At 37.7% G+C, this 26,287-nt stretch overlaps 1 protein-coding gene across 2 annotated transcripts; it reads right to left on the bottom strand.

The window, feature by feature from the left end:
• Positions 1 to 974: 974 nt before the first annotated feature.
• LOC115746970 (serine/threonine-protein kinase SRK2I-like) lies at positions 975 to 6,465 on the bottom strand. 2 transcript variants are annotated; one of them, XM_048272433.1, is made up of 10 exons: positions 5,905 to 5,946; positions 5,690 to 5,778; positions 5,018 to 5,092; positions 4,842 to 4,943; positions 4,694 to 4,747; positions 4,497 to 4,589; positions 3,294 to 3,386; positions 1,870 to 1,974; positions 1,688 to 1,786; positions 975 to 1,453 (listed from the first exon to the last, which is right to left on the bottom strand). In XM_048272433.1, exons 2-10 carry the CDS (start codon positions 5,690 to 5,692, stop codon positions 1,160 to 1,162), a joined length of 918 nt encoding a protein of 305 aa, XP_048128390.1. In that variant the 5' UTR covers positions 5,693 to 5,778; positions 5,905 to 5,946; the 3' UTR covers positions 975 to 1,159. The 2 variants fall into 2 exon arrangements, with proteins under 2 accessions (XP_048128390.1, XP_048128389.1); XM_048272432.1 differs by lacking the exon at positions 5,690 to 5,778 and having other exon boundaries at positions 5,905 to 6,465.
• Positions 6,466 to 26,287: the final 19,822 nt, after the last annotated feature.

Raw genomic sequence — 26,287 nt, 5'->3', positions numbered from 1 at the left:
CGAGGTCATTCGACTTGCCAATGTCGATCATGATGTTGATGATTGTGAAGCCGACAATTATAACGAAGATGGTCGGTGACAGAAAGAGTCCTTTATGTGGAGGCCTCTCAAGATTATTCTCAATATCTTGCAGATGACAGTGTCTGAAGAAGAGGCTAACTTAGATTCTTAGATTACTTACCAGATTGAGATACTTTTCTTGAAACACATCACAGCCTATATTGGGTAAGAACCTACCAAGAAAAACGCGTGTGAACATAAGTTTTCAAAAAGACACTGCTACTTCAAATTTCATTCCCGCAACGTGATTTCCTTTCTATACTTTTTCTTTATTCATGTTAGATGGGCGTCCTGAACTTTAGAGGGTGGCGAGACAATCAAAACTGCAGAAAAAAGCACCATCTGCAATCAAAATTGCTAAAACTTACGCAGCCTGGGGCAGCATCTTCAACGTTCTTCTCGGAACTCCGAGACTTACTTGTATCCTCTAGCCAAAAGGCACCAAAAAATCAACTTCCAGACCAGCATACTCTGATAAGTCCCCTTTCTAGCTCTCCAGTGATGTTGAGACAGGATTAATCAAAGTATGCCTTACGTTGTGGTTTACACTATTGCTTGAGTGACCAAACTGACGTTAACAAGCTAATTGTACCGGCATAGCACAACAATGGTATTTTCTATGGTCTAGTGATCATTAATGTATCAACTTAGAAAATTAGTACCTCGATCCATGTATTTAGACAACGTCACAGTATGCTATGCCATATCCTTTTTTCATGGGATTGAAGAACATCCAGCACAACCTAAGAAACAAGACCTAGACAGGTTCCCGCTCACGACCTCACCAATATAAGATGTAGTTGGAATACTGTGTCTCAATTTCCTGACAACCAACCAAATGCCACACAGAGAGAGAGAGAGAGAGAGAGAGATGATTATGGTCATGACGATGACAACAAACGACAGCTTAGAGAGCCTCACAAATGTAAATCTCCATATCACAAAACAAGCAGTTTAGATAATGTACTCTTTCCACTGTATTCATCCTAATCTAACACAGATGGAGACATATTTCTCTTGGCTTATTATAAATAGTTGATGCAACCACTTAGTTTTAGAAACTACGCTATTATCCAGAACTGCCTATAGGAATCTCTCATCATAATGCATAGATTATTTCACCACTGCTGTCAATGTCTACCTCAGATTCAAAGTCCATGTCATCCATGTCATCATCATCCATGTCCAGGCTATCAGTGACAAATTGGCTAAGGCCGCAGGGTGGGACCGCTGGTATGGTGGCCTCAGTAATTATCTGCATGATCGTCTCATCACTCTGCATTGGTTGATCAGGCTCTTCAAAATGATTGCCCATTGTCCTCTCATCTATAAGGTCGGCAGGCAAATTCTTCAGGAACCATGGATGGCTCTTTATCTCGGGGATGGTGATCCTCTGCACCACATACACATCAAGTATCAAGCTCAACATTGAGCATCACAATTAAAGTAGCAGAAATATATAGCTACTTTTCACTTCAAAAGAGACGACCAAAAGGAAAAAAGGAGGGGCGGGGGGGGGCGAAGGGTGCGTTGGGGGTGGGCCTAGCCCACCAAAGGATTAAAATGTTTCACAATGAATTGAAATTTACCAAACAATGACTGGTACATTAACCTCTCCATTTATTACCTCTGCAGGGTCTGCAACAAATATTCTAGAGATCAGATGCCGACACTCGACCGATATTTGAACATGTTCTGGAATGGAATACTGAACATTAATAACTCTCTGCATGAACCACAATGAGAAATATGTAAAGATTAGATAATTATATAGAGTAAAACAGCAAGAAAACAAGGTCCCTGAATTACCAGAATTGTCTTTCGAAAGTCTTTAGGATTTTCAGGATCCTCAAAGGGATAAGCACCCACTAGCATCACATATAAGGTAACCCCACACGACCACACATCTGCAATCTGATAAAGTAATCGATCATCAACCATCTCCTTCCACACATACCAGCTAAAGGGAAAACATGTCAAACAACCTAATGGCAGTATCGCATTAAACTAGAAGACAGACCTACTCATATTGATAGAGGAAAGGAAAGTGTCCACTTCTCAGAAAGCCTAGAAGATTCCACTGAAGTGGGAAAATAATGCAAAGCAAGCTCCATATGAGAAATCTTTTCAAATTTGGAAGGCAGAAGAAATATATTAACATTTGTTTAATATCGGCCCTCATCCTGCCTGAAGACCTTCTATCAGAGAAACAAAAAAAATCTTGCTTCATAGGTGACGTCGTTGACCCTCTCTAAGTTTCCAAAATACCAGCTTCGCCGGACCCATGCCCGGGAAGCAGTCCCAATAGATCTGAAGCTCCAGCAATAGCAGACCCATGACAAAATTACGCTCAGGCTGGCTAATCATCGTCAAGCCTTCACTGCTCAATGCAAGCATTGATGAAGACTGTATTTGATGTCAAAAATAGGCTAACCCAAAATGCCACAGATCATGAGACACAATTGTAGAGAACTAGAGACAAGAGACATCTCTATCTGTCAACAGAGGGAAATCAGAAGACAAACCACTTTACTTCTGAGTGCAAGCATATCAACAAGCTATTGAATCTCCAACAAGCAAAGTATAGACCTATGTCAGAATTTTGTGACACCTTGTCTCTCTTGCAAACAAACCTCGGGGACATCAAACATATACTTTTGGAAGAGAAAACTTGACTGACCGCAATGCAAAAGCAGATTGGCTGGACTGTATACCAACAAGATCTAATTGAAGGCAGTTCACTTCTAATTTATCACGAGAAAGGGAGGACGTCACAATGATGTAGAGATGGAGGAGGTGCTGAGTAAGATGGAGGCATTATCATTGACAATAACGAGGAGCAAAGTCAGCTCGAGCCAAATCTGGGATTAGAGGTTTTGTGAATAATGGTTTCCTTTTGCATTGAGAGGCTATTTTAATTATTCCTCGCAGACTTCCCAGAAAAATCTGAACTCAGGAATGGTTTTAAAGTTATTCATAGATTCGTAAGATGCTATGATTAAAAACTGAACTTTAAACAACCATGACAGTGGCTTCTTGTCAAAATCATGTTGAAAGGCCATGCTTTCTAATGGGATGAGCTTCCTTTCCAGAGTATCTCCCAAAAGTAATGGATCAACTTTTACAGCACTGTTGTGATCAAGAGACTACAATCATTTCTAGGACACTAATGCTTGATGCAATTATGACAACCATACTGTTCAGCGGAATTTCTGGAAAAAAATTAGTTGTACCTTGCCATCATACTCTCGCCTTTGTAAGACTTCTGGGGCAATGTATGCTGGAGTTCCCACAGTTGATTTTGGTTCTGAATGCAGCACTGAGGACTAAGCAGAGCAACAAAAATCAGATGATTTAAAATCCACGAAATTAAATGAACTGTCTGTAAAATTTTATTTGGTATCTCACACCAAATTCATTCTTCCAAGGAAGTGCACATCAATAAGGGGATGTAAACAAGTCTAGACAACACAGAGCATGATATAACACAAAATGGCTTAAGTACACTACAAGTGCCAAAACTTGTGTACGGTGCTCACTTTAGTATCAAAACTTTCAAAACGATTACTTAAGTGCCAAATTTTTTTAAAAATGATAACTTCAGTGCCAAAACTTTCAAAATGATCACTTAAGTGCCAATTTTTTTAAAAACGATCACTTCAAGTGTCAACTCCACCGAGCCACGTCAACTCAAATATTAATAAAAAAATAGCACGTGTCGGATTTCCGGCAAGCCACGTCAGCTCAAATTGAAATTGGCACTGAAATGATCGTTTTTAAAAGAAGTTGGCACCTAAGTGATCTTTTTTTTATAAAAAGTTATCGTCGTACACAAGTTTTGGCACTTCTAATGTACTTTAGTCAACACAAAATAACTTTCATGGACGACCTCTCAACACCGACAAGTGACAGATGCAACACTTCAAAATTGTATGTATCATTCATTAGTATCTCACAATTTAGTTCGCAAGGCATAAACAATACTTACCCATCAATCACCTACAAAATACTCAATCACAAGGCAATGAACATAACATAGTGGTCTCTTGCCATGATGATATACAAGCTCTCTCAACCTCCATGAAACAAAGTTGGACGGATAAAATGTATACATCATAATTGCAGATTTGAATCATAAGTATATGCCAATTGAGGAGTTTCGCCGTATTTTACAAGTCAGGAAGTGTACCCTCTAACTCTAAAGCTCCAAGACCGGCACTGGTAGAAAGAGCATAACCATTTAGTAGTAAGATCTTTGCCTCCTAAAGTGCTACCCACAGTCCCAACTGACAGGTTTGTTTAGAGTTGCCATATAATTTGTACAGAAATCAAAACCAAAGCAAGACTTCTACTCAATCGACACCATTGGTCCACTGGCTATTAGAAGCACAGACTTAGGAAAGAGAAGGAAAAACAAAAAAGGAACCAACACGTACCTTCGAGTACCCAAAGTCACATATCTTCAGTCGAGGGGCTGGACTTCCATCCAACAAAGTATTTTCCAATTTTAGATCACGATGGCATACTTGCTTCATCAAGAACAGAACATTGGAAAGCCAAGTACTATAAAATACATGTTGACCAGAAAACAAAATTACTAAACTCCATAATATGTACAATAGCATTTAGATACCATAGCATGACAGTAGCTAACACCAGATGTGAGCTGTTGAAAAAAGAAGCGAGCCTGCACCAGAAAGGCAAAACATCCAGATGAAAGCTATCTCAGAAATTGGAGATTGACATAAAAAGTGCATCATCCGAAAGGGAAGTTAAAGAACCTCATCTTCACTGAATCGCTCAGCTTTGCGTATCCGCTCAAAAAGCTCTCCACCAGCTGCATATTCCATCACGATTGCCAGATGAGTAGGTGTTAAAATGATCTGGAATGGATATTATTCAGTCATTTATTCACTTAAACTGAGATAACGTCCGGAACTAACAAATTGAAGCAAACCTCTTTGAATCTAACAATGTTTGGATGCCTCAGAGACCTGTGGTTTATTATCTCTCTCTTAACATTTTCATCTATCTGCAACATGGGGAGGTAAACATAGAAAGCCATATATTAGAAACCCAGAAGTCAATATTATCGTGCTTGCCATTACGTATAGACACAGAAGAGGGGACTCCGATGCAACAAGCACTTGTCAGTTGTCAATTTAAGAAAATCGGAGAACAGCACTAATATGGCTCTCTTTCCCCCATTTATTCTTTCAACATAATCTTCTAATTAACAAATCACTTCTTTGCTTATGAAGATCCTTTCTTTAGACATATCATTTATGGATCAATTGGAAATGTTCGTTTTCTCACACTTTCAAGTAGAGCATCGGTATCTGGAGAAATGCCCAGCATTACTTGTCCCCCACGCATAAAAGGAGTCCATCCGCAGTGCTCATCCGCTAACTGGTAATTTCTAAAAACACTAGCTCTTTCTCGAGATCATGAAAAAAAGGGACAAGAACCAACATGAAGGCCTCATTATTATCTGCAAATAAAGTTCTGCCATAAATTGTCAAATTATCACCTAAAGCACCAAATGAAACCATGAACCATTTAAATAGAGCATTGCTATTACACACTAGCCATCCCTGGTAAAAGAAAATAATTGATCAAACAATATTACCATAAGTAGAAACAACTCCAAGCAAATAAATCCGGCTATAACTTTTCAAATCATCTCCGATGCATTAAAAACATAAGCAATCCGCAAAAGTGCGTCACAGCCCACGGAGAGCACAATTAATGCCCTAAAGTCGATCTTAGTAAAGATCAAACTAACTAATCAACCACCCCTACTAAGAGGGGTAAAAACAAATGCACAGTTGGAAACCGACTAACCTTGTCGCCTCTTTCAATATATTTGATAGCCACGAGCTCCTGCGTGACCTTATCTCTCATAAGCCGAGCAATACCGAAGTTCCCCGAACCTATGTCCCGCACGAACTCGAACCTGTCGCTGTCGTGAACGATCGGCATGTCCATGCCCGGTCCGACCGTCAGCATGGCCCGCTCCATCGCCCCCAGGGGCCTTTGCCCTAACCAAACCAGACCCAATTCACTCAACCGGATAATTTCACCGCATAGCTGGGCAGGCAAAGAAACGAACGACGGCACACCAGCACGAGAGGATCCCCGCCGACCACTTTACCGCGGTCGGTTCGACACCGAGTTTGACTCGAGATTTCGAACTCAAGGTGAGTCGGGGAGACCGACCGAGCTCGAGTGAACTGGAAGCAGTGAAAAAATGGTGCTTGCTTTTTGGGCTTTTTCGGGAATGGGAGGAGGGGCCAGGCGATGGTGTCACAGAGAGGAGGAGGACAGAAGCTGCGTCGTTATTATCGGCGGCGAGGAGCAAACCGACAATGCGTTTCCGATTCTGTTTTGATATGGTTGGTTGTGTCTTGTCGTATTTGTCAAACTAACCATGGTTGCCAGGCGAAATGACCAAAATGGCCCCGGTAAGATGGTTTCGGTGAACTATCCCGATTTGCGCGTGCAACTTCCCTTTTAACAAAATAACAAGAAGTTTGGTAGCCGAACGCGATGGAGTATTATTATAAAAACTTGCAAATTGCATTATTTGGGCGATTGATGATAAGCTTAGAAGACTCTGCTATGTACTAGCTTTGCTTGTGGTGTGGACGGTTTTATATTATCGGGGTTAGGTCGCATAACTCAATCATCCAATTTTTGAAGGACCTAATGAACCCGAACCCACTCCCTAAAATTAATATCTACGTCGTTTTAACTTTTTTTTTATGTATTTTTCTCGAGTACTTGTATTTCATGTACAAGTTTATTAAAGACTATGTTAGTTACTTTATCAAATTAATGATCAAACGAGAAATATTTAGTTCGAAAATTTATGCTTCTCATTCTAAAGTGAAACGTTAGCACAATAATTAATTATTGTCCTTGAAAAATACGAGACTGCATAAAGTACATTTATTTCGATATCACTAAATTACTAATTTATTACGCGGGGGCTCTTTCTTATATCTAGTTACAATAACTTTCAATTAAATCTTCAAGTCATTTAAGTTCCGGCTCCCCTCCATCAACAGTGTACTTCTTGAGCGTGTTCAAAGAAGTATAATCTCTTTTGCTTCTCATAACCTACATTTGGATTTTCATGGACATTCAAAATGTCTTAACCATCCATTTAGATTAAACAATATAATGGAGGCTTAATCTAATAGATCGATCAATCTTATGCTAAGGGTCCATTTATTTAAAGGAAAAATATTTATTAGAAATTATTTTCTAACTTTTTAGTACTCGGATGATGGAAAACTAATCAATCTGTGGAAAAAGGTTTCTAGAAATTGAAACAACAAGCTTCTATTGGGGAAAAAATGGTCACGAAAGAAATCATTTTCTCTAAACAACAAAATAAATGAAAAACTAGCAATTTTTTTCGAGAATGACCTCCATGGAGAATATCCTTTTTTGTCACGAAATTTTCGGTAAAACAAACGCGGCCATAAATCTCCATTTAAAATATGAATTAAAAAAATAATTTTAGCACCGTGGTTGATAATATGTTTAGATTATCCACATAGACTATATAGTGTCATCTGACCAAGAAAACAAAAAGACTATATAGTGTCACCGACGGTCAGGATTGTCCGAAGGGCAATTTTGTAAATTAGATCAATGGTTGAGGATCGAGTTGTTTGAGGGGGGCATTGACCACTCAGGGGCAAAGCCTTCGGACCAAAGGAAAGCTTCTGACAGTCTGAAGCTGTACGGCCCAAAAAGGGAAGGAACCTCCCTAACATGACCCCACCCGTTATTTACATCTTTGCCATCAATGACGGTAAACCACAATTACCACAAGTTCCCATTTGTCAGGAAGAACCGGTTTGGAAAGTCAAACAAACATTGAAGACCATATGGCTGGAGAAATAGTGAGAAAGCAAACCGGGTATTAACATTTTATTAGGGAAAATTTAAAAAAAACCGGGGAATATTAAATTGCCATGGAACTGTAGAAATTGGGAAAGTTAGATACACACAAAAAAAAAATTAAAAAAGAAGTAAGACGTTTAACCTGTTTCTTTCTTCAAATCTCGAACTTGAAAATCGTTTTCATAATTTTTGCCATGGGATTAGAAATGTTTTCATTTATAATCCTCCCGGCGGAATGTTGAAAAAAAAGAGAGAATGAATATATACACACAGGACAAGGAAAAAAAACAACCATCACGTTTCTATCGATATGGAAGAATACATTGGCTTTTACTCAAAAGACTAAATGATCGACCATTAAATTTTTACAATTTGGCAAACTGATGAATTCGCTCGAAATCGTTGAATTCAGAGCACCCATGTTTGGTTTGGGGCCAAAAGAACTCGGTTCAATAACTTCGATAATTACAAGTGGGGCTACTGATTTCTTCTCCATTTATCTTGTGAACAAATAGTCGTAAATTAAAAAACTAGAAAAATCAACATTGTTTTTCTATACGCGAGGAACGGCATCCTTTGGTCTCTATGAAGTGTCTATTGGACACGTCCATGCCTATGTTTTGGTATCATCTTTCATGGATAAGATCTTGAAAATGAGTTATTTTATCATTTTAGTAAACTTCCTTGCATCTTTAGGGATCCCTTGAAAAATGGGGTAGTTTTTCATATTTTTTTCAAAAAATTTTTTTTGCTCTTTTGATAAGTAAATTGATTTTTCATTTGACAAATGGGGACTTCTGACTAATATTCTCAGTTTCTAATTTAGTCATGTGGACTATTGTGTGGGTATAGGATTGGTAATTAATACCTATGTGAATGAAAATTTGAAGATACAAATATTTGTGTATAATCTAATTAGGAAATTTTGTTTTTCATATAGATTTTTTTAAACAACAAATTGAGAAATCTCGAATTATGTCAACACGTTGTCTACTATCGCGTTAAGTACAATTAACATCATGAAATTCGAAATTTTTTATATTAATTATTAAGTATGCTTAATAAGTGTGTAGGAAGCACTCGTTAGCCTGATCATAAAACTAGAGTTTTAAACATTTATTTGATTGGGCCCCAATTGAATACTTAAGTAGTCAGTGACATCACGTCTAACGATCCGGAGTTACTACTGCTCTTTTAAAATGCAAGACATCTTGAGTTGACTTGTCTTGTAATTAATGGATCTCTTTCAATGTACCTAAGCCCAAAAAGGTTTCTAACGAAATTCAGATGCTCTCATATATTACCAGGTTAAAAAAATTACGGAACAAATATAGACTAGGGGAAAAATGCAAAAAGTACATTATGTAAGGAAAAAAAGAGTTGTAATCCAAATAAGCCGTGAGTTATATTTTCGTAACCTTTTTTTTTGCTTGACAAAATTCCGGTATCTCAAAGAATATTTCATCAAGAAAAGGAAGCAAATATAGACTAGGAGCCCAATAGCAGTTAATAAATCACAATAGAAAAACAATTTCGCCTGCAAAAATTGAGGACGTTAAATAAAATTCATGAGCCTATGTGAAATTTCAATAAAATTGAAAGATCCAATCGAGAAAAGAATAGCCCAAGAAAGGCCTAAACATTGATTTTGAAGTACTATTCGAATCCATGTTTTTATTCGAAACTAAGTCTCATACCCTTGCAGCAACAAAAAAGTATATACTTCAAGTTGAAACATATGATATTCCGGACATATATAATAATAAAAAATAAAAGAAGGCTAAGTTCACAATATAGGATTATATGAATAGAACATACTCTCGAGTGGCCACATTCCTTGCACAGGCAGAGAACTAGATGCTGGCAGAGAACTTTACCAGCCCAATTTCGCCTGCAAAAAAGGGGGAAAAAACAAGGTTTGAATTGAAGGGGGAAAGTGATGAGAAAATGTTGGTGAAAGAAGACTGTCCCCAAGCTCACCATCAGAAGTAAGAATGAAGAAGAGAGAATTGGTGATTGAAGGAGTAGATTATCACACTGGTGAAAGAAAGGGAGAATTGTGCAACTTGTGAGAAATCTCACAAGTTATTTCTGCTTCTTCTTCTTCTTTCGGTTAAAAGCAAGGGCGAAATCTCGCCGGTTGATATAGATGAAGGAAGTTAAAAAAAGGAAAGAAAAAACAATCATGTCACGACGCGTAAAAATAGTAGTAGTTTTAATTTTTAGACATTTTATTGGTTTTTGGGTAAGCACGTAGTCAGTCTTGTTTGTCGCTTTCGAAGTCAACTGCTTGCATCTCTTACACGTGTAAAAGAGTGAAAAATCTAGCCTGGATCCAGGGGATTCTATGTTGAAATCAGGGAAAAATATATTAGAAGTGCCATAATTTTTGTACGGCGTTCACTTGAGTGCCATAATTTTCTAAACGTTCACTTAAGTGGCATAATTTTCAAAAATCGTTCACTTGAGTGCCATGTTGACGTGGCTCGCCGGAAAAAACGACGTGGCTCGTCGGAAAGATGACGTGGCATGTCGGAAAAGTTACTATAACACTTAAGTGAACGATTTTACTCCGACGTGGCACTCAAGTGAATGATTTTTGAAAGTTATGACATATAAGTGAACGTTTTGAAAGTTATGACACTCAAGTGAACGCCGTACAAAAGTTATAGCACTTCTAGTATACTTTTCCCGTTGAAATCACTAGCATCTTGTCGCGACTTAAAGTTCGGGAATACTAACTTAATAGATTATCAAGTTAATTAAATTAATTAATCTGATTCGGACTCTCTCAAGCCCTACCGATTCGCAACTTAGGTTTATTTCATGAAAATAATTGTGAAATTAGAACTGCCACTAATCATTTATTGAATGTTGATTAGAACCTTAATAAAATATCGGGAGGAATATCTTATTTTTGCGAACCAAACAAAATGACTTCGGAGACTTGGTTACATTAAATTGAAAAATTAATGCCTTTTTGGTACCAATTTCGTGAAAAATCTCTTTCAATTGATTGATATGAATTGAATGATTAATTGAAAAAATATGACATGGAACCATATGATATGCAAAAAAAATGGGTATGATTTTTGTATTTTCGACAGTAATAAAAACAATCAAAAGCTTGGAAAAAAATACCCATAATATACCTTTTAATTCCGATATTTTTTGATAAATTCACTCATTTCCAAAGATTTGGGCTATAACAGAATTTTATCCGCTACATCCTCGAAGATTCGAGCCAATATGTGGATAGATGTATAAAATAACATCATCCCTTTTCCCGGAGGGTTGAATACGAAAATTATATTCTAAATTATAATCTCATTCCATAAGATCATGGCCAATGTATATAATTTATTTTACGATGGGACACGGCACATGGAACCATATATTATGAGCATATTTGTTTATAAATGTGCAAACTTTATACAAAAGAAAAATAAACAAACAACCAGACAAGAAGTAAAAAGGGTCAATTTAATTCAAATTTCGAAAATTCTAAGGGGTGGCCGAAAATATGAAGTGGGATTCACCTTTCCTCATCCAATTTTAATTTTAAAAAATTATCTTTAAATTTTGAAAATTTAATTTCAAATAATTCTAAAAAAAAAAAATAGATAAACATCCAAACCCAACCAGACATTATTCATATCAAGAACATCATAAAAGATAAGGCAATTCAACCACCGGATAAATCACCCATCCAATTCACGTATTAAAGATAATCACCGAATATCAAAAGTCGATTTACAACAAGTCAAACATTATCTAATTAAGAGGTTTTCAATAATTAGATGAAGTTTGATTCGCATGATCATTATCCAATACATGAGATAGCATTAAGCAACCAATCGGATAGGTGTAATTCAACGAACATGATCAAGATCAATAACCATTCATCCACATTGAATATTCGGCCAAGACAAAACATGTATGCTAAAAATCACCATCAATCCACCAAAAATCTAAATTTTCCAATTAATCCAATTTGGTCTTAGGAAAAAGGCCGAACAAGCTTTAACTTTGAGAAAATAGTTTTTCCAATCAACTCTCATGGATATTCAAATGATTTCATGACCAAATTGACATTACTTTTGAAAAAAAATCAGAATTTGGTGCAACAATGATCAATGTTCCGTTTTTGCCTAGAATTGATAAAAGAATGTAATTTTTCAACTTTGATCACAAATTAACCTACATTCATCAAACGTATATGCATGCTACCAATCAAACAAGCATAGATAGCAACCAAAAAGTTGAGAAAATTACCTTTTCTTAAACAAAATTCCAGCAACGTGCAATCTGGGATTATCGTCCGAGATCGCACCTTTTCGAGCTCAATTCACTACCAAAACGCTCTAATCAATCTAATACAAGTAGATGCAAGATTAAAACCTTCAAATAGCAATGAAATAGGAGCTAATCGACCTCGATCCAAGGCTAAATAGTGGCGCCAATTGGACTGGGTAGTGGCTAGGATCGGCGGTGCACCGCAGCTGCTAGGCGGGTTGTTCAGCGAGCGGTGGGGCATGGCTGAGCAAGACTCCAGGGCACGACGGTTGAGCTGGACACATGGTGGAGTAGGGTGGTTGCGCTGAGCAAGGGGCACCGGGGGGAGGGGGGGAGATCGTCGAAGCTCGGAGGTGGACGCCTGATTGGAAGGATTGTCTCGACCACGGGGGGAGACAATCAAACTCCTTGGCTCCTGATCTAATTTCGAATTCCCTACTCTCTGAGTGTGCTGAAATTTTGATATTGCCTGAATGAGATGACCCTAGAGCTAGGTGTAAATATAGAAACTCTAAGGCACTAATCCTAGTAGGAATAGGAGTTGTTGTGAGCCCTTAGATTAATAATCCTAAACTAGGTAGGACTTATTACGAGCCATTAGATCATCAGAATAGTTATCCAACAAGACCCTTATCCCTAGCTAAGATAGGAACTCCAAACCGATTGAACTCTTAGCCAATTTGAAAATTTAAAGAGTCCAACTTCTCCTAGGAGTCCAATAAATTTTCGGCCAACATGGGAGAATGTGAGCATAGCCGAACTTTGCGCATCTTGTGGGTTTGAGGTGTAATCCCGGGCCCAATTTGACCTTAATTAATTAAACGAGTAATTAATTAAAAGCCTTGAATAATCAAATAATCAAAATGGGCTGAATTTGATATATCTAAACCCATCATAAAATTTGGCAACCTCCATAGACGAGCGTTGACCGAAAATTGTGATGTGGATTATGGGCTTACTTCACATTTTCCGGCTCAAATTAAGGCTTCTTTCAAATAATAGATATTTAATTGAAAGCCTTTCAAATTAAATTAAGATTAAATGGACTAAACTGAGTTAGAAACTAGGTCCAGTTGGCCCATAGAAAATTCGGCACTCCCTATTGTCTTAGTAAAAAATTTCAGATTGAGTCCGGTCTAGCCGCCTCTCAAATTAAGCTCAATTGACTCACCTCCGACCCGAATGCGAATGATGATACTTGACTTACAAAAATTAAATATGCAATGCATGAGAAAATTATTTTTGTGAGGACTATGACTAGTTCTCATTTTATGAAATAATGAATGATTTTCTAAAAATTAAAATTTAGGTGTCAACACATCTATTATTCAAACCGATCACCAGGGTCGTTCTCCCTATCTAGACGATGGATCCTCAACCTATGCACCTGGACAAGCCTGTTTGCATCCATTCTTAAGGATCAATTGAATCAAAAGGTCTGAATAACTCACATGGTTGAGAAAAAAATTGATGTGAATATATCGGGAAAATTATCCAATTAGTCCTAGACTTATTGTACGGATGCCGATTCAGGCCCAAACTTTTCACTTTTGCTAATTTAGTCATAAATTTTTTGGTCGAAATTCTATTATATTCCTTCTACCCAATTTTTACTGAAAATCGCTGACGTGACAATCCAGTCATGGTCAATCGTCTTACATGGTGCACTGTAATGTTAGTGATTTCTAACAAAAATTAGTCGAGATGCTACATTGAAATGTGTTTACAAAATGCTTAGGACTAAATTAACAAAATTGAAATATTTAGGATTGAATCGACATACATATGATAAATTTAGGACTGGTTAGACAATTTCCCAACATGCATCCAATATTTTAGTTTAGAATAACTATAAGCAAATGTGTATTCAAGACATTCAGAGTGCCCCGTGTTATAAGATTGATTTCACCGAAACCTGTGTTGTAATTAGATATTCTCAATTTTGAAATTGGAACTTACAGCGGGGTCTCTCATGGCACCCTAACTCTACTCAAGCATTTTGATATCACGGGTAGTACTAAGTTTCTAAAGTTTTGAGACCTACCAAAGGCAACAAGATACCTGTAAGTCTTTAATGTTAAGAACGAAGTCAGCATAATTTAGGAGTATCAAAGAACACTAAACGTAAAATGGCATTGAATCAAGTTCTCACTCGATTGAGTTAACGATTATGTTAGATGGGAAGTTTCAACTTATCTAATTTTACGGGATCAAACATAGAATTCAAATCGCATATTACATCTTTTCAATCGGTCATACAAGAACAATTTATTTTGCAGTGAAAACTTCCGCTCAAAAGCAAATTAAACCATTTGGCTTTAGTTGGAGGATTACCCATTTGATCCGATTCAGTTTTGGTTTAAAATAATAGAAAGTATCCGATTTAATAACTTGGCCAATAGCATCCTTAACTTTTGAGTAATTCATGACGCCAAAGTTGGAAAGAAAAAGATGGATTCTCGGCATTCTTTATTGGGGCTTTCTTTTTTTGGTCATTTTAAGGGACAACCACTTGTACGTAATCCGTGCTTACACATGTACAATTTGGCTCCACAATAATCAATCAAAATCCACCACGTAAAAAAAAAAATGCTATGTAGGTCTAACTTAGGGAAAAGTACATTAGAAGTACCATAACTTTTGTACGGCGTTCACTTGAGTGCCATAACTTTCAAAATGTTCACTTAAGTGCCATAAATTTTGAAAATCGTTCACTTGAGTGCCATGTTGACGTGGCAGCCGGAAAAGTTACCGTAGACGTCGGAAAATTACTATAACACGCCGGAAAAGTTACTGTAGATATAAGAAAACCGACGTGGCACGCCGGAAAAGTTCTTGGAGCACTCATGTGAACGATTTTACTCCGACGTAGCACTCAAGTGAAAGATTTTTGAAAGTTATGGCACTTAAGTGAACGTTTTGAAAGTTATGACACTCAAGTGAGCGCCGTACACAAGTTATGGCACTTCTAGTGTACTTTTCCCGTCTAACTTATATTGACTGCATATCTATTGGAATTCTCAAGAGCCACAAATTTGTTCATAACACAACAAGATAAGGAGCATACGTATTTTCAAACTTCAAAGTGCCCTCTATTGGAGCTTTCTAATTTATCTGAACCAATATTTAGCTAAACCAATATGAGTTTGCTTCTTATAGGAAAGTGAAACACGTTATCAAACCTAGCTTAAGAAAGTAAATTGTAAAAGTCGTGATTTTCTTATGCCGAGATTGGATTCGAGTCTCTTGAGAGAAAAACAGACATCCTAACCTTTGGATGACAATTAAATACTTCTTATTTGAAAGAGAGGATGATAATAGATACTTGCATGTGAGGTGTTAATAGCTTAAATGTAAGAAGAAAAAGTCGAGATTTTTCATTATCGAGAACAAAATCTGGGTCTTCCGAGTGAAAGCCGGGTATCTTAACCGACACCTCCTAAGGGGTACCCGTGGGGGGGCAAACCAGGTCTGACCGCGGGAAGTGTGTGCAAAAGTGTGGTGCTAAGGCATATAAAGGCATACACAATAGTTTATATCACAACATCGCTTCAATCACATCCACATAAATATACATTACTACCACTCCCTGCAAAACAAATGGGTCAGCAAACACTCCACCCTTTATGTCTCATCACCTTCAAGAACATATAACACGTGTAGGTCATAAGACTTACCTCACATTCAGGAGCGCCTGCATAAAAACACATTAGAAGGCAAACAACTTTTTAATTATGACTTACGTCCACTAATGGCCGGTCAAATCCCTAGTGGAGTCGCTAGTCCATTGCGACTCAGATCTTAAGAAATACACCCATCACTTTCATAATTAGATGAGCTTGTCTCAAGTGGGATTATTCTAACATGATCTTAGCCGAAACTGTCTTATCTTGGAGCCGGTTCAAAATGGATCAAAAGGTGATTTTTCAAGCTTCTTCTCGATTCGTCTATATGTGGTTCATCTCACATCTCAAGGACCTAGATCCCATATGGGCATAAGGGAGGTTAGCCAAAATGTTCATCATTTCGAAAGACTTCTTTGTATAAGCCAAACCCTCTCTAAATACAATTTCTATCAATGAGTAGATTTCTTTAGGGACCTTACTCTAAATCAAATACGATAGCGACTAAGGTGGCCATAATTCCCCAAGGCCCGTCTCACATACAACAAAGGTGACCCAATCCCTCTCTTAGGATTTACCAGAGGCACGGCCTACCATCTATTGCTCGTGATTAGATAATTTGGAGCCTTGCAAGAGATTCCACCGCCATTAAACCTGGGAGTCTTTTATTTTCATCTCCCTCATTGAGTCCTCAAGAAAGAAGATAAATAGTGCTTCCAAGCCAAGATTGATCGTATCACACGTTCCTCGAAGGAATCCCCTAAACTATCCATCACTTGGTCCAACATCTCATAACGAGAAATGGAGATCCATCGTGCGTCCCAAAAGTACATTCGTCATTTTGAGGAGCTTCGATGTGCTGCTGTGGAGCCGTATGTGCCGAAATATCTCATGCCATACATACCGGAAATAGAGGCATATGTACCGAAAGATGTGGGACCATATGAATTCTAAAGAGATAGGAAGTCACAAAATCGGGAATGGGAGGAACTTGGGGATATTGGAGCTTCCTTACTAAGCAAACGGCCCCGACTTGAATAGTCAACCTCCTATTGAGTTTTAGAACATATTGAGATTGCATTTGGCTTCTTTTGAACATTCTATTGAAGTTTACATTATATAAACTCATTCGATCCCGTTTATCAAATATGATGTATTCTTTGGAATTGGTCAAAAGCTGACGAAAACGAATTCCAATTCTAAAATGAAGAATGTGTTTTATACGAAACATGCCCAACGGCATCACAAACTTATATAACTGATCAAGATATTATCACGCAATGAAATGCACCCGCTATCCCCAAATTAAATGCCTCCGAAATGCAGCCTTGCGAGAAATCATCGTTAATTCGAGTGCGATGGAGTCTCGGGAGAGTTACTATGGCGTGATAGTTCTTTTTGAAGAGAATGAAAACTGGCATTTGTTTTCTCCTCTCTATCTCTTTTATTTATAAAGTGATAAGCGTCCTCCGGTAACCGCCTTACGCTTATTAGCTCATCGTGGGCCGACATCATGGATAGATTAATTAATTCAAACATTTCTAATTTGTGCATTATGAGCTAAACACAATACCATCTTCTTTGTAAAGTTCATATCAACAAATAATATGTACGACTAGCATACATTGAGAGCTTGTCGCCATACATCCGTTAGGAATATATAGCAGCTCAAAATTGGGCATTATCATATATAGTAGATTTAGTATGCAGTAACCTAGATTAATCGATCACATATATCTCTCTCTTGATCTCTTTAAATATGATACATTATATTCACCATTGTGATTACACAAAATAATTATATAATCATAATTGATTTGTCTATGAATGCAAATCTATAATGTGACTCAAAGTCTAAATCGACTTTCATCTTCTCTTAAAACTCTCAATTTCAGTTAGATTGAATCAATTCATGACCATTGGCAACATTCTGGGATAGAAAACACTGAATAGAAATTTCGAAAATAAGTAAGAGTCATGAATGCACTAAACAATGAATGATTATCCTTAAGAGTCTCACATGGCTTAAAAGTTGAGATAAATTTTTTTTGGCTATTCTTATTGGTCGTATCGCACATATTTAGTATGAAATACATGTCACGGTATTCTCTCCTTCCTCATGAAGTGTATGTCTTTTCACCCAATAGCGTACAGACGGTGGTCAGACATACCCAATGTCTAACTTAAGTTTACAAATCTACCCCGTTAAAAAAATCCATCAAAAATCACATCTAGCATTAAAGACGTGTAAAGTGACATAATAAATATTAAGTCCTCAAAATATTTTGTCAATGTGACATCTATATTTTAAGCTTGAGCTCTCAATTATCACCTATATAATAAGCTTATAATTATCTCATCTCTATTTATCACGTAGTAAATAGAGGTAATTACTCATGTGAGTGGCAAAGGGCATTGTGTTTAGGCCATAATGCGCGAGTGAGAGATATGTTGTATTCACTCAAAGTCTAAATCGATCTTTCTCTTCCCTTAAAACTCTCAATTTCAGTTAGATCGAATCAATTCATGACCATTGACAACATTATAGGTAGCAAACACTGGATAGAAGTTTCGAAAATAAGTAAGAGTTATGAGGGCACTAAATGAGGAATGCTTATGTTCAAGAATTTCACACGGCTTAAAAGTTGAGATCAAAACTTTTGCCAACTCCTATTGGTCATCTCATGTAACATAGCCCGAAATACGTATTACGGTATTCTCCCCCTCTCCATGGAGCGTATATCTATTCACTCAATACCGTATATATGACTGTTAAGACATACTCAATATCTAACTTATGTTCACAAATCTACTCTATTAAAAAAATCCATCAAAACTCACATTTGGCATTAAAAACATGTAAAGTAAAATATGTGGGTTATTTCACTTTAGGACATAATAAATATTAAGTCCTCACAACATTATGTTAAGGCGACATCTATTTTTTAAGCTTGACCTCTCAACTATCACCTAGATAATAAGCTTAAAATTGTCTCATCTCTATTTATTACGCAATAAATAGAGACAATTACTCGTGTGAGTGATAGAGGTTATTGTGTTTAGCCCATAATGTGCGAGTGAGACATATGTTGTATTCACAATCATGATTACACAAAATAATCATAACCGACCGATCTGTGAATACAAAACTATGATGTAACTCAAAGTCTAAATTGATCTTCCTTCCATTAAATCTCTCAATTTTAGTTAGATCGAATCAAGTCATGATAATTGGCAACATTCTAAGATAGCCAACACTAAATATAAATTTTGAGAATGAGTAAGAGTCATGAGGGCACTAAATGAGAAATGCTTGTCCTCAAGTGTAAGGCCTAGGCTCCTCAACCCCATTGCTCTGATACCAACGCATGTGAGGGGCCGTCCTTACTCGTTCCCTTAGATGTTCTCTTTTAATATTATATTACATGTAATACAGAGGCGCTTGCGGAAGACTGAAATAAAAATAGTACAAATGCATGTAAAAATAACCCGTCGGGTATGATGCTTGAAGCGAAGGCTTTTTTTATAGGGTTCATAAACCCGTAGCAAGCATACATATCAAGTAATTACACACACACACACACACACACACACACACACACACACACACACACACAAATAACTGGTTATCTACATTATGCATCTTTAAACCTAAATTCCCTATTCGACACCCCCACTTCCATACCAATCCATCATCTTTACTCCTTGGCATCACTTCCGCCGGCTATCTAATCCGAAAAGGGGTTAGAACAACAAGGATGAGCTGAAACTCAACAAGCAAAACTTCTAATCCAATGACTAAGCTATTCGATTCAACATTCATTTAAGCCAAAACCAAATCCATCAATAAACATCAAAATTCTCAACTTTAATCCACAACAGAACACACATCTAAGGACCCTAGCTAGTCCAATATAATTTGGAGGCAACAACCAAACTAAGAACTCCGCAAATGGCTTTCCTATGTACATGGTAGTTACAACCCGAATCCTATGAGCTCGCCAACATCCCCTCAGGCCACGATTATGTACAGTTCTCTAAGATCCCAAGGCCAACGAGATTCGAACTCAACATGAATGACAAGCACATGCGAAAGCAGAAACCAAATCCCGTGCAAAAACAAATAACAATACGATAACTTGGGACGATAAAAGAAAACTTATATACATATCCTTTACAAAAGTTAAACCTAAGACTTCATAGGCCATTGTACAAGCCTATGACCACCCACAACAAAAAAAAAAGGGTCGAGTGGTCGAAGCCTAGCCGCTATCCCTAAAGGATACTTTCAAAAAAAGATCGAGTCGAGGGGCGACTATCCTAAGTCCCATCTTCACCATCTTCCGATGACGTCCCTAGAGCTCCCTCGTCGTTTGTAATAGAAGGCGTTTCCACATCCGACGGCTCTACCACCTCTACGTCCTCGCTTGGCGCCAAATTCTCCGGGTCGGTCTCCGAGTCGTCGGGACCAGCATCGGGGTTCGTCACCACGTCGTCTGGAGAGGCAGCTTGAGTGGGGTCCCATTCCCCAACTCCATCATGGGGATATCAAAACCTCTCAACGGTCCTACTAGCATATCCCCATAGCGGTACGTCCATGCCAAATACGTATGGGGTTTCCAAAAATTCTCTCCCACGTCTACCCGGATTGTAGTAGTATGCCTATAATACACTTTGTCTTCCTCCACCGGATATTCCGTAACTACAGTCTCCATATCCCGAGAGATTCCAAATCTCCGAGGTGGATCGTTCATGGTCGAGGTGGAGGGTCTGAAAAAGAACAACCCACGAAGGGGTGAGAATAAATCTTAGTAAGAAAATCCCTAATCCTATATTAGGGCGCTAGTGCCTCCGAACACAACCTAGGTGAGTAGTTTTCAATCAATCCTCACTGACTCAATGGAACCCACAAGATAAATTCCAAAAATAAATGTCGATCTTTCTCCCAACTTGCTACGCCTTTAAAAAAAATACCACGATACTCAGAAGTCCGTGTTTAACGCATCAAGCTATAATATAAACGGACGGACCCGCGTAATAACGTCTCGTGCCATTATATAGTCCGGACCCGCGTAATAATACCTCAGGTCAATATAACCCACATAATAACTCCTTAGGTTAGAATCCCGCGTTTAACGCCTCAGAATAAAATAATAAACAGAACCATGCGTTTATCGCCTCAGGATAAAATATGGTCTTATAAATATAAACCCCGCGTAATAACGCTTCAGGGTAAAATTTCGCACTCACGCTCGATTATTCCTCATAAAGACCATATAATAATAATAATAATCCATTGATCGCTCGATTGATACCACACGATCATATAAAACCTCCCGATTAGCAAATCAAGACCTCTAGATCTCACGAATTTTCTCTAATAAAAGATCATAACTACACGATCTTTCTAATTTTTTCCAACCGCTCAATCGAGACCACTCGATCTAATTATACTGAAGAAATATTCGATCGGAACCACGTGATTCACTCATGTTGAGTAATTAATTAATCGGAACCACCCGATTAAATCACACTAAGCCATTGCCCAATCGGAGCCACACGATTAATTTATACCAATGTAATAATTAATCTACACCATACGATTAAAATTATGCTAACGTAGCAATTAATATATACCGTACGATTAAATTATGCTAGCGTGCAATTAATTCGTACCACACGATTAAATCACGCTAACGTAGCAATTTATCTGGATCGTACAATTTAAGTGTCCTAACGTACATTTAATCTCCAACCACATGATTAAAGCATATTAAAGTCACAATTCATCCTAGCCGTACGATCAATCTTCATAAAGCAAGATTCAATCTAGGCCATCCAATTAAAGCATCATAAAGTAAGATTCAATCCTAGCCATCCAATTCTAATCATGGGAAAACTATTCACATCAAGACAACAAAATTCTCTCTCTCTCTCTCCTCTCTCATTTTCCGCCAACATAGCTCAAGAACACCATCCCACCAATTTTTCACCAAAACTACTCAAATCTATACTCCATTAGCATCCTAGTTACTAACCAAGGATTAGAAACTTGTTCACCTTAAAAATAGAGCAAATTCTTCGGTAAAAAGTTAAGAAAATTTTTTATCCAAGCGGCGGCTCCGGCAATCCTCTCTCGGCTGGCTTTAACCCACGGAAATCCGACGACTTTGGGTGGCTCACGGTGGCGGTTAAGCTTTGGTGCTTCAAGGTGAGGCCGGTGACGGCTTGGTAAAATTTCGGCGGTGGCGGTAGCGGTAAGGGGAGAATTCGGCCAAGGTAGAGAGAGAGAGAGAGAGAGAGAGAGAGAGAGAGAGAGAGAGAGAGAGAGAGAGAGAGAGAGAGTGAGGTGAGAGAAAATTGAGGGGAATTTATGAAGAAGATTATGAAAATAATCAATAATTCATCTCATTTTGCTCTTGAAAAGCAAGAAGGGCAATTTGGTAATTTCTTTCACCCTTGACTAGTCAATTTTCGGCCATGAGGGGTGAATGATCAAAATGCCCCTTGACCGAAATAGCTTGATCGGTATTTTCCAAGGGTAAATTAGTCTTTTCTCATTTCCAATCCTAATGTCATTTTTTAGAACACTATAGGATGAACCGCTAAGTAACTGTACTCCGGATGAGGTAACGTCCAAAATATAATTATTGGGACCCCTGAAAGTCCAACATCTAATTCCGAAGTCCGATTCGCTATCAATCTCAATTAATTGAAATTTCAGCGTATCTCAAACTAACGAGCGGCTTTTAGGAGTTACGCGTATCGATCCGTGATTAATACCACGTTTAAGAATTACTCGAGCCCCGGCGACTTTGGTTGTCATGTAATTGCAAGGGTTAATCACTAGTCCCGATGGACACGATCGTTAGAAAATGATTTAGGGACGTTCGGAACTCGTGCGAGGTCAAACGGAATGACCCGTGATCCAAACGTAGGATATTACCCGAATCGTTCCTTAACCGTTCTAGGATTGGCCTATATTGGTCCAAAATATTCCCTCGACAATTTTCATGGCCAAAGAGTCGGTCCAAGATCAAGTTCTTAGGTTCACGTACTTGATTTTCCTAGCTAGCCATTCCCATTTGGTTAGTCTTCTCAAGAGGGATCAATTACGAGCGAGATTTAATCGAAATACATCAATGAAATATTTCATTCATTCAAAGCTCCGAAAGTAAGTTGGAATATAGGATATCATAATGGCCATAAGCATTCACGCAATCCATCTCGAATCTTCGTCATTTCAAGAACACCCACTTCGTTCCACTTCACAATTCCAACTACCCAAAGTCTCGGGATGTAAAACTATCCATTAGGTCCAATATCTAACCCACAATCATCTCCAAACTAGCCCCCCTTCATCCACGGCCGATTACCCCCAAGGGTCTAATCTCAATTCGTATCAATACATAGCCAATCTAAATGATCGGCTTACATATTCAAGTTACCCAAGACCCGGAGAAACTATTTCAAGCAATGGATCGTTCGTTCAAAAGCATTTAACCCTCCATACAAGCAGTACTTTGACACATTATACCCATTTTCAGAGGAACACCAATTGCCAATATACACGGCTATCAAACAGGCTAGTAGTCAGAGTAGAAGGGTTACTTGCCTTAGGAACACGTACGAAGAAAATCGAAGCTCAAATCATGCGGGATGAATCGTGGGTCTCCTCCACTAGCTTCTATCAAGCTCAATTTCACGAAATTTCATCCACTCCCTGGATGACCAGCCCTTATATCTACGTTGCCCACAAAATTACAGTCATGTAAGAAAAAACATAGCTAGATTCGCCTTTCGGACGAGCTCAAACCGATACTTTCTTCTTGGGTGCGTGCAAAAACCCGAAAGGGACGAGAAAGATCGAGAGAGAAATGAGGGGGAGGGGCTATCCACAGTTTGGGGGAGGTGGGAAATGAGAGGAGAAAGAGAGAAGATGGGGGTTTAAATAGTGCGATCAAGGTCGGTGGGAGCTTTGCGCCCCAAAGCACGAATCAATTTCACTCATAACCGTCGTTACTTTAACTGTATTTCAAACATGAGCGGTTCGTTTAACAATACCTCGCCCGGCTAAACTATAAACTCAAATATTCCACTGCATCAAAATATTTATATCCCCCAACATCATCTCGGATAACTGAAGTTTGACATTAATCATTCCTCTCACAAATCTAAACAGGTAAAAATTGGGCTATCACATCAAGAATCTCACACAGCTTAAAAATTGAAATCAGAACTTTGCCAACTCTTATTGATCGTCTCATGCATACGTAGTATGAAATAAATTTTACGATATTTTTCTCTTCCCCATGGAACGTATATCTTTTCACTCGATACTGTACACATAATAATTCGGACATACCCAATGTCTAACGTGAGTTCACAAATCTACTCTATTAAAAAAATCCATCAAAACTCACATCCGGCATTAAAGATAAGTAAAGTGAAATATGTGGATTATTTCACTTTCGAACATAATAAATATTAAGTCTTTATCTTAACATTTTGTTAAGGCGCCATCTATATTTTAAGCTTGAGTTCTCAATTATTACCTATATAGTAAGCCTAAAATTGTCTCATCTCTATTTATCACGCAATAAATAGAGGTAATTACTCGTGTGAGTGGGCTAATTTCTCATATGTCCAACATACCTTCTCAACGTAATGCATTAAGCATTAACATCCATAAACATTAATAATGACAAACTTCATCAATATTGAATATTCAGGGACATTACAATATCCAATATATCATCTTCTAAGTATTCCTAGAGATTTTACATGACTATGGAAAGCACCTTTAGGTATCGGCTTCGTCATCGGATCTACCAACATTCTATGCGTAGATATATACTGTATATTAGCACCATTTCATGCAACCATATCCTTAACATAGTTATACTTTATGTCTACATGTTTAGTTTTACAATGGAACTTATGATCTTTAATGTAAGTTATTGCAGCTTTGCTATCATAATATACTAATATTGGATTTGTAGCATCTTCAGCGGTACCTAAATAATCCAAAAATCTCCTAAGCTAACCACCCTCCCGTCATGTCACCGATAATGCCACAAAATCGGCTTCTGTGGTAGATATGGCTATACACTTATGCTTTTTTACTCCAAGATATAGTGCCATTATTCAGTAAGAATACATTCCCAGAGCTAGATTTCCTTTTCATCTAAATCTCCTCCCCAGTTAGCATTAATATAGCTTTCGGTGTGCAGATCACTTCCTTAATAACTTAACGAATAATCAGCAATAGCCTTTAGATAGCTCAAGATTCTTTTGACGGTAGTCGGATGTGTTTGACCTAGATTTGATTGGTATCTATTTTCATTCCAACTACATAATAAATATCAGCTCTTGTACATATCATATCGTACATTAAGCTTCCAACAAACTTGCATATGAAACATTTTTCATTCATTCCTCCTCTTGTGGAGTCTTAAGACATATTCTCTATGGTTCAATCCCTCACCTTTTGCAATAGGAGTGTCAATAGGTTTGTTAACATCTAAATTTTGACTAATCTATTTTTTGCATAAAAATTAGAACTAATTTTAGTTCTAAACAAACATTATCTCACATATTCATTAACGTACATTGCATTGGCATATAATTGGACAAGCAAAACATTTGAGCTTAATTTAACAGGTGTCTAGACTAGACATGGGGTGAAAAATGCACCAAGAAGATTTGGGTTTAAAAGAAATATTTTCTCGGGGATTGTATTGCAAATACTTAGAACTTCAGGGACTGTATTGCAAATATTTAGAACCTCGGGGACTATATTGCAAATACCAAGAGAAGAGGAGATGATGAAGAGAAGATGGAGAAAGGAAGATGAAAATGGAAGATGGGGAAATGAAGATGAAGAAGAGAAGATGAAAATGGAAGATGAGGGAAATGAAGATGAAGAATGGAGGATGAAGAATTTTGTCTATAAAAGAAGAAGAGTTCTTGAAGAGAAGGGAGGTTTTTGGGGGAGAGAATCGGGAGAGTTGTTGAAAGGAATTTTTTCAGCGAGAAAAAAAAGAGTTCTTGAGAAAAATCGGAGAGAAAATTCGAGAGTAAAGAAAAGAGTTTTAGTCGAGTATCATCTTCGACAAATCCCGACATATACTTTGCCTCTCGCCATCTAGCAACATCGCTATTTGCCACTTCCGACGACTAGCCACGATCTTCCAGTTTTGGAACCTTAAAACGGAACTACAATGTGCACGTGAGTAAGATTTTGAGCAATAGAAGGTAGTCTTCTCCACCTCGGTCTACAAAGATGTAATCGTTTGGTTTGAACACTTGTTTGCTTATTTTGGATATGTCACGTGTTCCAGAGTTTAGTATTATGTAATAAATTACACGTTAATTTATTTTTGTAAATA

This window comes from Rhodamnia argentea, chromosome 11, assembly GCF_020921035.1.
Source record: "Rhodamnia argentea isolate NSW1041297 chromosome 11, ASM2092103v1, whole genome shotgun sequence".
NCBI lineage: Eukaryota > Viridiplantae > Streptophyta > Magnoliopsida > Myrtales > Myrtaceae > Rhodamnia > Rhodamnia argentea.
This window is presented reverse-complemented; position numbering and strand designations above follow the sequence as displayed.